The sequence below is a fragment of the Acanthisitta chloris genome, unplaced genomic scaffold (assembly GCF_000695815.1).
Source record: "Acanthisitta chloris isolate BGI_N310 unplaced genomic scaffold, ASM69581v1 scaffold17275, whole genome shotgun sequence".
NCBI lineage: Eukaryota > Metazoa > Chordata > Aves > Passeriformes > Acanthisittidae > Acanthisitta > Acanthisitta chloris.
Genome location: NW_008674438.1, coordinates 34,437 through 50,372, shown reverse-complemented (window position 1 = coordinate 50,372; position 15,936 = coordinate 34,437). Strand labels below are relative to the sequence as shown.

General features: G+C 49.3%; 1 protein-coding gene across 1 annotated transcript in view; it reads right to left on the bottom strand.

The window, feature by feature from the left end:
- Positions 1 to 8,770: 8,770 nt before the first annotated feature.
- The window catches only part of ZC3H7B (zinc finger CCCH-type containing 7B), a 35,985-nt gene continuing 28,819 nt past the window's right edge, over positions 8,771 to 15,936 (bottom strand). The window contains exons 17-22 of the mRNA XM_009075354.1: positions 15,389 to 15,522; positions 13,874 to 13,979; positions 12,496 to 12,604; positions 10,653 to 10,786; positions 9,700 to 9,863; positions 8,771 to 8,963 (exon numbers count right to left, since the gene is read on the bottom strand). Of these exons, the coding sequence (XP_009073602.1) occupies positions 8,771 to 8,963; positions 9,700 to 9,863; positions 10,653 to 10,786; positions 12,496 to 12,604; positions 13,874 to 13,979; positions 15,389 to 15,522 (840 nt within the window). The remainder of the gene's footprint in view (positions 8,964 to 9,699; positions 9,864 to 10,652; positions 10,787 to 12,495; positions 12,605 to 13,873; positions 13,980 to 15,388; positions 15,523 to 15,936) is intronic.

The window sequence follows — 15,936 nt, the reverse complement described above, 5'->3', positions numbered from 1 at the left end:
CACAGCAGCTGCTGCAGCAATTAACTAATATTTATGGTTTCAGAAAATGAAGAGAAAATTCATAGAATCATAGAATGGTTTGGGTTGGAAAGGACCTTAAAGATCATCTAAATTTTCACTTAGCAGTTTGAATTATTATCCTGCAATGGACATCTCTAAGTTTTTGTCTAGACATCTGAGAGTGTGTATCTCATCTTGTGTTTTCCATGTTCACAAAGTCTCCTACCAACACCGCATGTCCTTCTGGATTCAGGATCCCTGAACAATGGGCTCTCATCCAGGAGAAGAGCTTGGGTAACATCACTTGCCAGATGCATCAACAACGCCCTGACTTTGAGCCCCAGGGAAGCAGAAACTGCACTGTGGAGTAGAGTCATAGCAGTGGGGAATGTCTGTCTGCCCCTGTGCCCCCCTCGCAGAGATCAGAGCACTTGAGCTGCTTTAGTGAATGCAGTTGAAATGTTGGCTCTGGAAAGCTGCGGGCATGGCTACAGATTGCATCATTTGTGCTGGTTGCACTGTTATCAGATCAGATCATTACTTATTGTTATTGTGATCCCATGTTAGTGGAGGTATTGGCAGCTCTGCTGCATCACTCAGAAGCCCAGTCAGCCCTGAACAGCACATTTTCTCACAGACTCAACCAGCCATAGTCAACACACACTGGCCCTAAGTGGGTGGCACACAGAAGAGGGCACTTAACGTGACGGAAAATGCCAAACTTCAGGAATACCAATTTAAATGGCAGAGGACAGGTCTAGCTTCAGTGTCTTTTCTGTAGGTCTCTTGGTGCAGAGCTGTCTGAGCCTCTCAGCACATTTGCCCGAGGAGCATGGTCAGCAGTCCCACAGCTGCACACGTTCTCGAAGGGAGGAGTGTGGGACCTTCAACATTTGCCTTAGTCCACGCTCTCCCTCCTTGTACATCTTCATTCCAAGGAGTTGTGCTTTCTTTAAGCACCAGATTCTTGTATCTTGCTTCCCCCCCTCCAACCTGTTTGCCTTGCTGCAGTGCTAAGACACTTCTGTTGGCACCAGAGCATGTAAATGTCTCTTTTAAGACCTCTAATTCTACTCCTGTCTCTAGCACATCTCTTTACAGAGGTTTGCCATCAGGCCCAAAGTACACTGGGAACTGCACTGCTTAGGTATCACCAGCAGGTACAGCCTTCCTGGAAGTTTTGAGACTCTGAAGAATCATTTTGGACGTTCAGACCTCTGATACAACCTGCGTATTACAAGGAGTTGGGTGAGGGAGTTCTCTGTGCACCCTTTGCCAGAGGTCACTCACTGCCTCTTTACAGACATCCGTAATTGTTTTGGTTCCTGTGCTAGCTCCTAGGACAAATGCATACTCCACTGACAACTTCCAAATTTAACTGGTTATTTAAGAAGTGCCTTGGGATTCATAGGGAATTTTTCTCACCTTGGCAAAGGGCCTGCAGGCTGACTTTCTCCATGGCCTTTCTGAAAGGATGCTTGCACTGCATCCCAGCAACTTGTCTTCTTCAGGGTCAAGATGCTGCTGCTAATGCCAAGGGACATCTGTGGAGCTGCAGGGACACCCAGCAGCAGGGGAGGCTGTGACCAGCCCACAGGGGTGTCTGCATCCACAGCAAATTACTTTGAAAGAAAAAGCAGGTGAGAGAAGGAGCAAAGAAGCCAGCATGGGAGAGTGGACAGCTGAGGGTGTGGGAAAGTGGGACTGAGGCTCTGTGTTGGCTAAAGACCCTGCCTGGTGCCTGCACATGGGCAAGCAGCACATGGGGTACATGTGATGGTAGCAACATGTGACACAGACATGCAGGCTTGATGAGACCTTGCCCTGAGCCCCCTTCCTACCTCTGAAAGGTCTGTCCCTTCCCCAGCAGGGTATTGCACACATGCACGTGCCTTTGTACGTGTACATATGTGCCTGCTGACTCCCTGTGTGGAGGAGCAGTGCTGGGCTCTTCCAAGCAAATGGTGAACTTTAGAGGAAGGAACGGCCTGCATCTCCCCCCCAAGGCAAAAGGATTTCTACAACCTAATTCCCCAAAACGAGTGCCAAAAAGTTAATGAGCTTTGCTTCCCCACCACCCTCGCCAAGACATCTCCCCGTTCTCGGCGTGCTCACATGGCAGCTGGGCTCACCACAGCTCTGCCTCCCTGCACGTGGCCTTCCCTTGTGAGGTGGCATTGCCAGAGAACTAGGTGCTAGGCAGAGGGAATACATGAGAAGGGGCCTTGGGACCACCAGAAGTTGTGCTGCCCTGGGCAGGAAGGACATCTAGAGCTGCCTTTGCAGATTTCCCTGCTCTGGAAACACTCTGGGAACCTGGGCAGATACAGCTATGGGAACTCTCTGAACAAGCCTTGGCAGGAGGCAGAGCCCAGGAGGTGCCAAGAGCAGCAATAAACCAAAGGGTTTAAAACAGGATAGGGAGATCCAAGGACCTCTGCCAACGTCCATGGGAGACTGTTGGGCGGGACTGCAAGATACACACTCCTCTGGCTGCTTCTTTCTCAAAATGAAGAGGCTGGCTGTAAGGACCTGGGCTGTCCCTCAGCCATCCTTTCCCCAGTTCACTCACAACCCCACTGGGAACAACATGGTCCCCAGCAGGAGCAGGGATCCTGCAGCATCACAGCCCAAGAGGTCAGAGCCTGATGGATGGGTACAGGAGGCAGCTGAGCCTGGGGAAGGCATGTGGGTTGAAAGAAAACAACTGATCCTCCAAGAAGCCTGGGCAGCTTGAATGCCACAGATCCCCCAAAGACACAAATAGTCTCAAACAGGAGAAGATACTGCCTGCCTAGAGCTTCTTTTCAAACACTGCTGCTGGATTGATTACCCACCAGAGCTCCCAGGAGAAATGTCCAGCAATGTTGCTGTTATTTTCAAGGTCCACCTGCTGAGGAAAACAGGTCCTCTCATGCCCATGGATGCAGGACTTTCCCTCTCTGCCTCAGAGCTCTGCTGGGTACAGATGGGGGAGTGTGCCTTGGTATTCAATTAGAGAAACTATGCAGCTCTTCATCCTTCCCGACCATCTGCCTGGAGGGCCCCAGCACTATTGGCAGCCCAACAGCTAAGGCAGACATAGGAAATCCACTGAGAACAAGGGACATACACCAAAGAGCACTTCCAGAGCTGAGTGTTTTCCGGTTCCAAGCAAGCCAAATCTACTCTGGCATCTGGGTTTAGAGATTTCTATCCCAGCCCTGTGCAACTGTAATTTTTGGGAGGATTAATCCAAATGGTTACAAATATCTCTATTTCCTGGGATTCTGCTACGTCTGTGCCTCCCAAGGCTCTCTGGGCAAAGCAGGGGTTTTCTGGGGCACTGTTGTCCATAAAATAAACTGGAGAGAGGAGCATTCCTGAAAGGGGCAATCTTGGGACAGGACTGTTGCAGTGGAGTCAGCTGGAGCTGTCAGCTGGTCTGATTCCTGCTCTCATCCTTGCTGCACCTGTATCTGTTTTCAGGAAACATCATTCTGATCCTGGGGGCACCAGGACTTGCTGCTCCTGCCTGGAGGGGGAACTGCAGAGAAACAGGAGGTGAGAATCCAGCTGGGAAGGGAGAGAGGTTATTGGGAATGGATAGGCCCTGTCCCCATCCTGGGGAGAAAGGGGCAAGGCTGGATGAACCATAGCTCACAGCTCCTGACCAGGGCCCACAGCTTTCCAGGAGGCCCCAGGAGCGAGGTGTCCACAGAACCCCTGCCCAGAGCCAGCCAATAGCACTCAGCCAAGTCCGTTCAGCACCTTCCTCTGCCCCACACCAAATGGCTATGTGCTCCAGCCAGCATGCCTGCAGCCTTTTCTCCACTTCCCTCCCACTAGTCACTCCCATCCTGGCCTCTTCCTATTTAGCACATTGCTTTCTGCCCCATGTTTTTCCCCCCAAGTGCCCTACACAGTTACCTCCTCCATGCCCTCCACCCCAGCCAGCGACCAGCACACCTGCCCAGGTCACAGCTCCTGCATGACAGGAACTCTCTGCTGCTCTCCATGCACGGGACTCAACACAACACAGCCTTATTCTTGGCTGCAATGGCTGCAGCACACACAACTAAGAGGAAAACAGCATTTACATCACCTGCTGTCACTGCCCAGAAACGTTTCTATGTAGTGTGGGCAGGCAGACTCAGTCACGGCATTGCTTAGGAATCTCATCTGCAGCAAACTCCCCCTGCCAGGCTGCTGTCAGGCTGCTGTGTGATGGCATTAAAGATCTTCAGTATGAAGTGCACAGAGGCTTCCCATGGCCCAAGCTGTGTGTGACATGGTGGGTAGGGCTGAGGACATTTTCCCTACCAGGGTGCACACTGACAGGCAAAAGAACTGGCTGACCCAGTTGAACAGAGCAGCCTACACAGAGGAACAACCTCTAGATGAAGGGGATTACAAGACCTGATTACTGGAGGTTTCAAAACACAAGTTACAGAAACACCTGAAACTATGTTAATGCAGAACACATAGATTTGTGGGGCTTGGGGAAAAAGAAAAAAATCTTAACTACACCTAAAGTTCACCAGAACTGGGTGTCTGATGAAGAGCTGCATAATCTGTTGATATGCACATAGGCAATTTTCCACTCAGCAAGAAGAGCAGATTATACCTAAAGATGGGAGAAAGCCAAAGTGATCCAATGCTTGACATGCTCCCTTTGCTTCCCTCCTCACAGCAGGGAAACCTGAAACCAAGACAAAAATCCTTTGCAGGCTATTTGAAAAACACAAACACACACTGGATAAGGAGAGGGTTTAAAGTGCACACTTTTATTTTCTATTACAAAGGCTAAAAGAAGCAAGTTTGGTTTTCTTTCTTTATTTAAGAACAAAAACAAAATGTTGTTAAAACATCTACATTATTATCCTGATACTAGACCTTATGAAAGATACTAAGTTCTTTTTTAATAGTAAAGCGTGGTATTCTTAAATTATATTAATACAAAGACATATTAAAGGGCTCCAAATCATTACTACCCAGCTCAGAACTGCAGCATCCCCTTGCTATCTTCTCCTTTCACTTGCTAAAACCCTTCTATTTTTGACATACAGTTTCATACAAGCTAAGTAGGGTATTTTTTGTTGTTTTTACTTCCCCTCCTAAAGGCCAGGCTAACTCCAACACCAGTGTCACCTAAATCCTTGTCCCTACCAAAGGATTTGGGAAAAGATTCTCACGAAGTCCTTCAGCATTTACCAAGTCTCTGCTCCATGTGAATGTCTGTGGTTATTTGACAGGATATGAGATTTCCTTCTAATGCTACAAAATTAAAACATTGCTTCTTTCGTTAATAACCCTTGAATTTGGTTCTGTGCTGCAGAATTTGTTTCTTCTCTCACATGAGTGAAGAAGAGAGAGTTATCACAGGGTCTTGTGAACACACCACTGAAGCAGCCCTACCACTTGTGGTTTATCTGTCGCAGAGCTGCGAGCATTGAGCAGTTCTACTAAGAGCACATAATGTGCTGAAGAAAACCCTCTTGGCTTGATAAAGTGATTCTGAGAAGTCAAGCGTGAAGCTTCCTGCCTTTCACAGTGTCCCTTTAAGCAATATAAGCAAAGCCTTATCATTAAAACTTTCCTTGCTAGTTAGCAGTATAATAATCTCTCACTGAGATGGGACTGCGAGGACATCCTAAGGGGTTTCAAAAGTGTGAACAGGGAAACCTGTCCCATCTCAAAATTTATACCTAACTATATATTAAACCCTCCCCTCTTTTATTTCCCTTTCCCTATCCCAAATAAAAGTCCTCATATTTAAACTGGAGATGCTGCGTTTCCTGGCCCAAGTCCTTTTCCTTTACCCTCATTTAAAAGATTCCTTCGATACCACACACATATAATATTATATAGAGCAATATATTTAATACCTGTGTATATATGCTTCATGGGAGGGGGCACATATATACACACTAAAACAAGTCCGGTGACAAAGTACTGCAACACCACAGACCAGGTTATCATATCAGGGAAAACAAAAAGAGACACTCGACGCAACCCCCACGCCCGTGGGCCTCCCTCACCTCACCTCACCTCACCTCACCCCACGCACGCTCGCCCTCTCCCCACCTCGGCCCCAGCCTGAACCTCTGAAGGCCCAGGGAGCAGCTCAGCTCTCACTGCAGAGAAGGGGAGAGGGGACAGTGACCCACTCTGTAACTAAACAAGTTATTGTATGAGAAATCACGGCTCAGCGAACGCTAGAGTCACACTAGAGATGCAGGTTTGCTTTAAAAATAGAAAACACATTCCAGTGTTCCCCAATCCAGATTTCCTTCCTTGGTGTCTCTGCCCAAGAAGAGCAGAACAAGATAACCCAGGAGCTGATGCCTTCCTCCTCCCCTGTCTCTGGCTATAAGGTTGACCACTTGTGCAGAAGGATGACCAGGAGAAGGTACGATCTGGACAGCTACCACAAAGGAAAGAGGAGAAAATACAGCACCTGATCACTCAAAAACTGCCATGCCTGGTATTGTTCATACCAAACTAGTGACTACCATCTACATTTTAAGGGAGAGTTAAAAGGCTCTGCAGGGAAGTGGTTTGAGTTGCCCAGGGTGCTGAGTCAGTATCCCTGGAGGTATTTAAAAAGATGTGTAGATGTGGCACTTAGTGACATGGTTTAGTCTAGGGACTTGGCAGTGCCAGGTTAATTACTGGACTGGATCTTTGAGGTCTTTTCCAACCTAAACAATTCTAAGTGCAGAGGCACGTTCAGCTTACTTAGAACACACCAGAGCAGCGTGCAGAGCACTCTGCTCTGTAACTGGACCATAACTACCCCAGTGGAGTGGAAGCACCTCCCTGAAGGCTGGTTTAGAAAGGTAACAGCTGCCTTCACAGCACCTCCTGCATTTCCACATCTCCCAGTTTCCTCATCCCATCTCTCCTGAAGCTGGGAACTCCAAGGATATGGGAGCAGGGAGGAACAAGGGGGACCCAGCAATGCCAAAGCACCAAGCAGTTCATGGTCAGATTGTATTTACCATGGACACAGCACTGCCAGCCCCAAGGGCTCCAAGACTGCTGTCCTGGGAGACTCTGTATGAAAATGACATCCCTGATGAAGGCTGGAAGAGAGGTGTGTTTGTGTTTGAGTGGATGGTGCCATCCATGCATGCAAAACTGCAGAGCACAGCTGGACTGCAGAAGAGAGGAGAGGGAAGCTCAGGCCAGGACACACCTTTACTGCTTACAGGACAAGACCACCAGAAAGCAGAAGGTTGGCATTCAGAGCAGTACTGCCTCTTGCCACTACCCCTAGAGAAGCCAAAAATCCTGGCTCAGAGCAGGTTTCCCCATTGTGGCACAGATCAGGCAGGACAGGAGCAGCTGCACAACTGGGTCCACTCACGCTCCACCACTGTCCCTGCCCTGGGTCACATCCTGGCTGTACTGTGTATCCACAAGCTCCCTGCCCTGGTTCTGAGAAGGAGGGGGCTGGACCTCTGGTGCTCGTAAGGGCCCTTCCAGCTGGATTCCCATCAGCAAAATATCACCCATGCTGCTCGATGGTGTCCTTTGAAATGGGTCCCTACCCAGTTCTAGCAGTACAGAGAAAAGCGCAGCTCTATGTAACCAGAAACACAGACCATTTAAAGAGCAAGAAGGGAACACCATTACCTCCCTCCCTCTCTTCAGGATCCTGGGAAACACAGAAAGGTTCCTTCTGGTGACAGCCTGCCTCCTGACCGATACTGCTGGGTGGACTACAGGGACACAGGGTGTGCCACAGACTCCATTACACCTTCTAGATTGATTCAGTCTTACCGGCACCAGTCACACCAGCTAGAAAACCAAACCAAAACTACCTACCCCGAATACCTGCTGCACACTGAGAAAGACACCTAGTGAGGACTCATCAATTTGCTTTCTGGGTACAGCCATCTGAAACAGTCTGAAGTCACTTACAACCCAGTTCGTGCTGCTGCAAGCAGTTTCAGTACTTTTCTGCTTTTACCTGCACTTGTCACACCACACAGCTGTTATCCTCCTCAGTGCCAGCTGATGCCTCAGGGCAATATAGACAGCAGGAGCTTAAGCCTGGAGGTTTTAAGCCAAATCGAGTATTTTTTTCTTCTTTGCACCTCAATTCCTAATTCTTCTGGTAACAAACTTGCAGGAGAGCAGGTGGGCTGCAGCCAGTGTAAGTGGGGCTTGCACTGCAGCACTGAAAAAAGGAGAACATGAAATTCATGGTCACCTTCTCACCAGATGTCATAGAATAGTTTGGGTTGGAAAGGACCTTAAAGACCATCTAGTTCCCATCCCTCTGCCGTGGGCAGGGACACCTTCCACTAGATCACATTGCTCAGAGCTCCAGCCAGCCAGGCCTTGAACACTTCCAGGGATGGGGCTGCCACAACTTCTCTGGCCCTTTCTCTCAGCTCTGTCCTCCAGACCTCTGCAGTCACACTCTGAAATGAAGGGCAGAAGAATGACACAAGCAGAAATTCTCCAATTTGCAGCCCAGTACAGAATGAATTAATTCCTTTGAATGAAGGACAGTGAAAACAAACAAATGGATTGGAAGTAGAATTTTGCGGAAAGAAGGGAGAGAAGATGGATCACAAACTCAGTGAGCATGGCGTTCGCTGGCCAAGGAGAATCAAATTCACAAATTCATTCACCACTAAGAAATCATCATCTCATAATCTTAAAACAGAAGAAAAGAAAAAGTTCTCTCTGCGAGACACGGATCTCGCTCTCCCTGCTACTGCCTCTCGGAAAACCCGCCCGTGTTTCTCCAGCCGACAGGCTCCCCCAGCCCTCACTATACGCCATCCCGCAATAGGAAGTTGTATTTCCCAAAGTCGTCATCCCTGGGGCACAGCAGCATGTCCTTGCGGGCTTTGGCCAGTTTCTGTTTCAGCACTTCCCTCCGGTCTAGCCACTCTGTCAGCTCGTCCTGGCCGTGGGCATAGCGACACTCCTCTCCCTCAGGACAGGTCTTGTTCTTCTGGAACCTGCTGGCACAACAAGTGTGGTCAGGAGGGAACTCACACAGTTTTGAGCTTTCTGTCCAGGATACTCAATCAGGACCCACTGAAACATGTCGTGAACTCTCCTTTTTAAAGGTGAAGTGACTCTCCTACAAACCCACGTGCAAGTGGGAAAGGCATGGGAGGAGAAGGCATGGGAGGCAGGGAAGAGAAAAAGAGCAGTGAAAAGAGCAATGGCTATGAGGGGATTTAGTCAGAAGCACAAAACAACGTGAGCTGGAACTGGACCAGCAGGGACACACGGCACAAGAGAGAAAACGCCAGGTAAGCGCCATGAAAGACAGAGTCTTCTCTCTAACCAAAACAGCATTTCTAACCATCACAGTCCTTCTGAAATGCTGATTCAGAGAGTGTGCGACATTCAAACCACTTAATAAAGCACCAGGGATTCCCCCAAGCATTGGGCCCAGTTCAGCAGCCCGAGAGCATCCTGGCTGTGGAGGGCACAGGTGCAGACATGGAGCTCAGTCTCCTCTTCTAAAGACACATGCTCAGGAATGTATTTTTACCACTCAGTACTGTGGCTGAGCACCTCTGGGATCCAACAGCAGCCTCACAGTCACCCAAACCTGTCATCTCATCTCACTCCTCCATGCAGAAGTCTCTGGGAACTCTGTGAGAGGATGAGGAGGGATGACAGAGGCCCTGGGCAGCCCTGTCCCTGCAGCAGCATCACAGTAAGGAGATGAGACAACAGTACCTTTCGCAGAGCCGGAATTCACCCATGGGGAAGCGGTAGCTCCAGCAGCTAGAGTCACTGTCTGAGGTGAAGACCTTCTCCTTGTGCTTCTCTGACTGGATGTGCTGCTGCCATTGCTTCTTGCTGTTGCTGTTCTTCCCACAGAGCCAGCAGTGGTAGCCCATCTAATCAGAGCAGACAGGGCAAACGGCCAGTCAGTGAGTTACCAGTCACACCCATCGGCCATCCCCATGCTGACACTGCCTCTCCCTCTCCCTCCAGGGCATCCTGGAAGTTCAACTCCATCTACAACCTCCCACACTTCTCTTCCATGTCATCTTTAGGGCATTGTGCTGCCACTAGAGGGGAACAGAGCAGATGCTCTGTCAGCATCTACCTAAGGGTCAAACAGGCTCAAGGGACAGAGCAGCTCAGTTGACTGACATGGTCCCCCTGCCACTGCTGATGGCCCCAGTGGGGTCTCACTGCAAGGTCCTCAGGTGCACAGGCAATGCAGGACTCTTCAGGAGAACAAACCCTCACACCACCACCACCACCACCCCTGGGTTGAGGAGACATATCTGCCTCTAGTCTTCTAAGGCCTCAGTGCTTCTGACCCAGCTCTCCTCCAAGCTTCTCCCTCTTTCAACAGGCCTACAATGGCTTTGCCAGCTTGCTCAGGAGCAGCCAGGAACCCTGGGTAGAGGTTGAGCCCCTGCAAAAGGGAACTAAGGTAGAATCCTACTGACTCAAGCATTAACAGAAAAGCCATCGCAGAGCCTTGCTGACCCCAGGTCAATCTCTTCCCACCTCAGACGTGCTGCTCCAAGGTGTCCATTTAACCTACATTAGTACCTTTCCACAAGAGCAAGGCAGTCCCTGCTAGCTCCCACCTGGAGCACAGGAGAGAGGCAGGCTGTCAGCACTGAGGAGGAAGAGGAGGAATGAAGGACAAGAGATCAGCTGATTATTACCATGATGTCAGCATAGTCGGTAGGCATCTGGATCTGTTTCTCCCCTTCTCGTGAGGTGAGTGGTGTTCCCTCTCCAGGCTTCCCAGGATTGTGTTTCTTTAGCCACATGTCATAGGTCTGCTGCATATCTAGTACTGCACAAAGTCGACCCATGAAGTCACTCAGACAACCTCCCACACTGTGCACAGACTACAAGAAAAGGACGAACACTGGGGCAGCCCTTCCGTCCCCTCGCCTGTGCAGCATCGCCAGACGGAAGGCCTGTGCTTGGGAGGCCCCATGTCACCTACTCAGATGAGACCCCTGAGGAGAGGAACAAAATTCACACCACCCCACCAGGAACAAGAGTGTCTATTAGTCAAGGGGCAGCTGTGAAAGCAGCTACACAAAATTTTCAGGAAGGTGGGAAAGTGCCCCAAGATCTCCATGGAATTCACCCCACAAGATGATTCTCCATCAGGCCTGATTCTGCTTGACCTCAGAAGACATCTCACTCCAGCCAGGAAGCCAAAGCAGAAGCTGGTTGCAGACCCATCCCTTCCCTCTAAGCTTTATCCTCAGCTCTAGAGAAGGAGGAGAGCCCTTAAGCAAGCTGGCCACAGGAAGCACTGGGGAGGGGAGGAACACCTAATGACAGTCTGCTCCAAGTTCAAAACCTGCTCAGAGGACTTCAGTCAATGTCTCTTGTTGCTTTTGCTTTAAAACCCACTCAGCATACTAGGGGGAAGGGAAATTTCGTGTGGAAGCTTTAACTACACACCTGCCTTTCCAAGATCAACTCCTGAGAGAGGCTATGGAAACAAATGTTTGCAGCACCAGTGTGATGCTCTAAGTGTGATGCATTAGTGATTTACTCCTTGCTAAATGTGTAGTTGAGGAACTCAAGTCAACTGGGGACAATGAATGCAAATTTCCCCAAATTGAAACAACACTGTCATTTGAAGATTCACCTCTGTGCTTGAGCAAACACACCCAGACTAGTCTGATGTTCTTTAAAGGCCTCAGCAATGAAATACTTTGAACTGTAACAAATAACAGTTTGGCCCAGCAGAGAGAAAGACTCTGCATAGAATCATAAAGACTGAACAAACTCAGGGTAGGCCTGAAATCCTTCAGGCTTTCCAGCATCTCTCACAGAGGCAGGTGAGCATCTGGACAACTGGCCCTTTTTTCTCAGCTTGCTGTTGGTGTGAGCAAACAAAGACTGCTGTCAGAGAGCTGGCCATCCAGGACACTGGCAGCCCCCCAGCTATCCCCCAAAAGGTAAGCTGGGAGCCTGCATAATTAAATACAGACCAGCTCCTCCACAAAGGCACCACCCAACAATGTTCTCATTCAGGATCTCAAATCCACCCCTTTGAATACAATGCCATGAGCAGGGAGTGCCTCAGCCCAGGAGCAAGGGATATGAGCAGAAATAGGCAAGAAAGCCAAGGCAGATAGAAGACAGACACGAAAGATAGAGGAGCAGCTACAGGCCAGGACTGGTGCTTTGGCAGAGCTCCATATGGAGCCAGGCCTGGGACATTACAGGCAACTGGAGGGACAGCATAGGGTGGATTCAAAAGTGCTGCAGAAAGGGAAAGCAGCAATGGAACAACGCAAGACATGAGATCCATGTGCACTAGCCCCAGAATAAGGGACTCAAGGTACACGTGCACATTTCAAAAAAGAGCAGCCCCAAATTACTGCAGACAGACCTGCTCCATAATCCCACCTAAGCTCATGGTAGCAGGTCTGTCCAGCTCTGTTGTCAAGAGTATGTCAAAACAGACCCTGCATCCAGTGCCCAAATGTCCTCTTCCCTCTCCCAAACTCTTTGGCCCATGTTTCCCCCACTCACTTTTATTCTCCTTCATGAAGGTCCACATGTCTCTCTCCTCAGGGCTGTGGGCAAAGGAGCAGTTTCCCACATACTGGCATTTCCTGCCATTCTGTGCATGGATACACAACTGTTAAAAAGACAGAGGAAAATTTAATATCTGCACAAATACCCCTTGCTAGAGGGGAAAGTGGGTTCAATTTCAATAACCAGCTGGGGCATTAAATTGCACACAGGAGAGGCTGCAAACAGGACACTTCATACAGCATTAACTCACGTTTCTTTTCCTCAATCTCCTGGTGACACACACAAGCAGACAGCTCAGTTCAGCACCTGTTGCCATTTCCATAGGGGACTGGGTGTGGGTACAGGCTAGGACAGTAGGGAACAACCTGGATTGACCCAACAGTGTCTCCTGCTGGTCAAGATGCTGGTCCCTACAGGTGACACATTCTCCAGCCATCTCTGCGTGGATGAAGAGTGGCCTTATGGGTTGCTTAGGGCGCACTATTGCACACACAACTTTACCTCACAGCTACCAACAGCATCATTGCCAGAGAAAGTGAGATGCTTTCCAAGCATCATATTTACTGATCGTTCCTTCTCCCCTAGTCCTGGCACCAGCGGCGGACCTACCACAGGGTGGGGAGAGAGGAGCTACCTCCTTTCAGAAAGGAAAGGAGAGGGATAAAGAAACTATCTGTTGCCACATTTGGGGCTGACGTTCGAGGTTAGATATCTGTAGTTTTCCTCACAGCACATAGTTTTTTAGCTGAGTTCTTAGTTTTGCTTTTAAAACTCATTGTGAGCAAGTTTCACAATCTACAGCGTCACCACCACAGCCAAGGCAGGGATAGACTTCTCCTAAATGTCTTGCCTCTCACTCACATTGAGAAACCTTGACCTAAGGGGAGACTTAAATTTCATTCCCAAACCCTGTGCCAGCCAGTTCTTGAGATGGTGACTGCACTAACAGCAACATCAGAATCTCACATATGTGTGTAGAGTGGTTTAAACGGGTGCTGCTCCTTTTTCTGCACCACGTTTTCTTGCTGCTGTCAGTCTGTCCTTGCCTCCCATCTCAGCCAACACGTGCCCACTCCCCTGCCAGGTCTGCAAGGGAGCAGCCCCAAACCCTGTGCCAGCCAGTTCTTGAGATGGTGACTGCACTAACAGCAACATCAGAATCTCACATATGTGTGTAGAGTGGTTTAAACGGGTGCTGCTCCTTTTTCTGCACCACGTTTTCTTGCTGCTGTCAGTCTGTCCTTGCCTCCCATCTCAGCCAACACGTGCCCACTCCCCTGCCAGGTCTGCAAGGGAGCAGCCCTCAGAGCACTGCACCACAAGGGCAAGAGTAAGAGAAGGGACACCTGGCCATGCCTGGCATGGAACTCACATCATATTGCTGCGGGAAGTTGCGGATGGAAGGCAGTGGTCGGACAGACACCCACTTCTTCTTTGCTTTGGACATCACCAGCAGGACACGGCGTTCCTTTGTCCAGCTGAAGAAGAGAGAATATTTTGAGAGGCATAAGGGAGAGCAGAACAAAGGTTCTTTACCTCGGGGACCCTTAAATATTGGGAAACGTCCAGATCCTCCTGCCCAGCTTGTCCCTGCACTGTCTGGCTGCTCCTAGACATGCACATCTGTGATGGAGAAGCTAAAAGAATGGTGTTTTAGGAGGATTTGTCCCTGTATATGTTACCTATTTCCTAGGGTATCTCTTCTCATAAAGCCTCAAAAATCTCCAGCTCTCACATGGCATCACCATGGATTACTAAAGAGCTACATTCCACCCTTCGACACAGCCAATTATTGTGAAAGCAGATCCATGAAAAACACTTGGGAATATTTTCTGCTTGAAAGGTGCAGTAGAAATGCAAGTCATTACAAGCACCGTCTTATGAACAGGTGCCAGGAAGTATTAATTCTCTTGCAGCTCCAGGAAGCAATCACCAGGAGATACCCTGGATGAAACTCTCAGCTCTAGTCAGCAGCTGCACAAAGAGGTGTTATTTTTCCCATTCCAGGAAGCAATCTTTACCTGCTCACTTCCTCCAGACACTGCTGCTACTGTCTATTCTTCAATAAAAGTCCTGCATTTGCAATAGGATGCAGGACTGTGCCTTCGTGGCTTGTGTTATGGGAAGAGAAGTCCTATAAACACTTCCAACCTATCCCACCTGTCTGGTGGAGAGAGGCCGCAGTTTCCACGACTCAATAATGACTTCTCAGCCAATATTCCTCTTCTAGAGGAATTATAAGCCTTCTAGAGGGTTTATAATAAAGTTGGGGATAATTTTTTCAGTAGGGCCTGTAGTGATAGGACAAGGAGTAATAGCTTGAAACTGAAAGAGGGTAGATCTGCAAACAGCTAGGAGCATAAACAACTGCAGAAAAGAACTGTATTAGTGACCTTGCAAGAAGAAATGACAGCAATTGGGAAAAAAGGGAATTGTGGGAGCTGGACTGCAAGCACCAGGACTAACAGTCTTCACAATGCTAGCAGCAAATACAAACAATAAAAAAAAGATGGAAGCTGGAAAGCAGCTATTGGCAACGCCTGCTATAGTGACAAACACCCTGAGCTAGGAGGGGCTGCTAGAAAGCCTTACAGCCTCTTCCAAAGAGGCCAAGTGAAGTCCTGGAGAAGGCACGATGAGAATGGACTGCAAGCACCAGGACTAACAGTCTTCACAATGCTAGCAGCAAATACAAACAATAAAAAAAAGATGGAAGCTGGAAAGCAGCTATTGGCAACGCCTGCTATAGTGACAAACACCCTGAGCTAGGAGGGGCTGCTAGAAAGCCTTACAGCCTCTTCCAAAGAGGCCAAGTGAAGTCCTGGAGAAGGCACGATGAGAAATCCCTGCCCTTGGGGTAGGGGTTTTTGTAGGTCGCATTGCTCACCAGTGGCGGGCTTTGGCACTACAGTACTTGAGGTCTTTATCTGGCTCCACCAACTGCCCATTCCTCCAGCACTGGCCACACACAAATTTCATCTGGAGGTCAAAGGTGCTCGACGTGGGAGTCCGGGGAGAAGCCTGGGGAAAAGAACCACAGCCTCAGGTGAACAGAGCCAAAATGCACCCCTCAAACCTGCCACAGAGACACTGGCAGGCGTGTGCCAGCGACAAGCCAGATTAAATCAGAGACAGCCCAGCTTTCCCTTGCCAGTATTAACTGGTGGGCCATTGAGATACCAGATAGGAGCAAACCCACTGCTTTCTTCAGCACGATTTCCTGAGCTTTGACATCTGGCCAAAAGCACAGACAGCCTGGCAGCTTCCAGCACTGACCAGGCCTGGCTATGAAACCCCTGCAGCGTATCTCTGTGAGCATTTTGAGAACTGTCCCAGCACTTAATCCCCACTTCCCTGCAGGGAGGGCAATCCATGTCCCCCTCACTGCCTGTGTAGAGAGCTCAGCCACACAGCCGAGAGAGCCCCTTGGGAGGA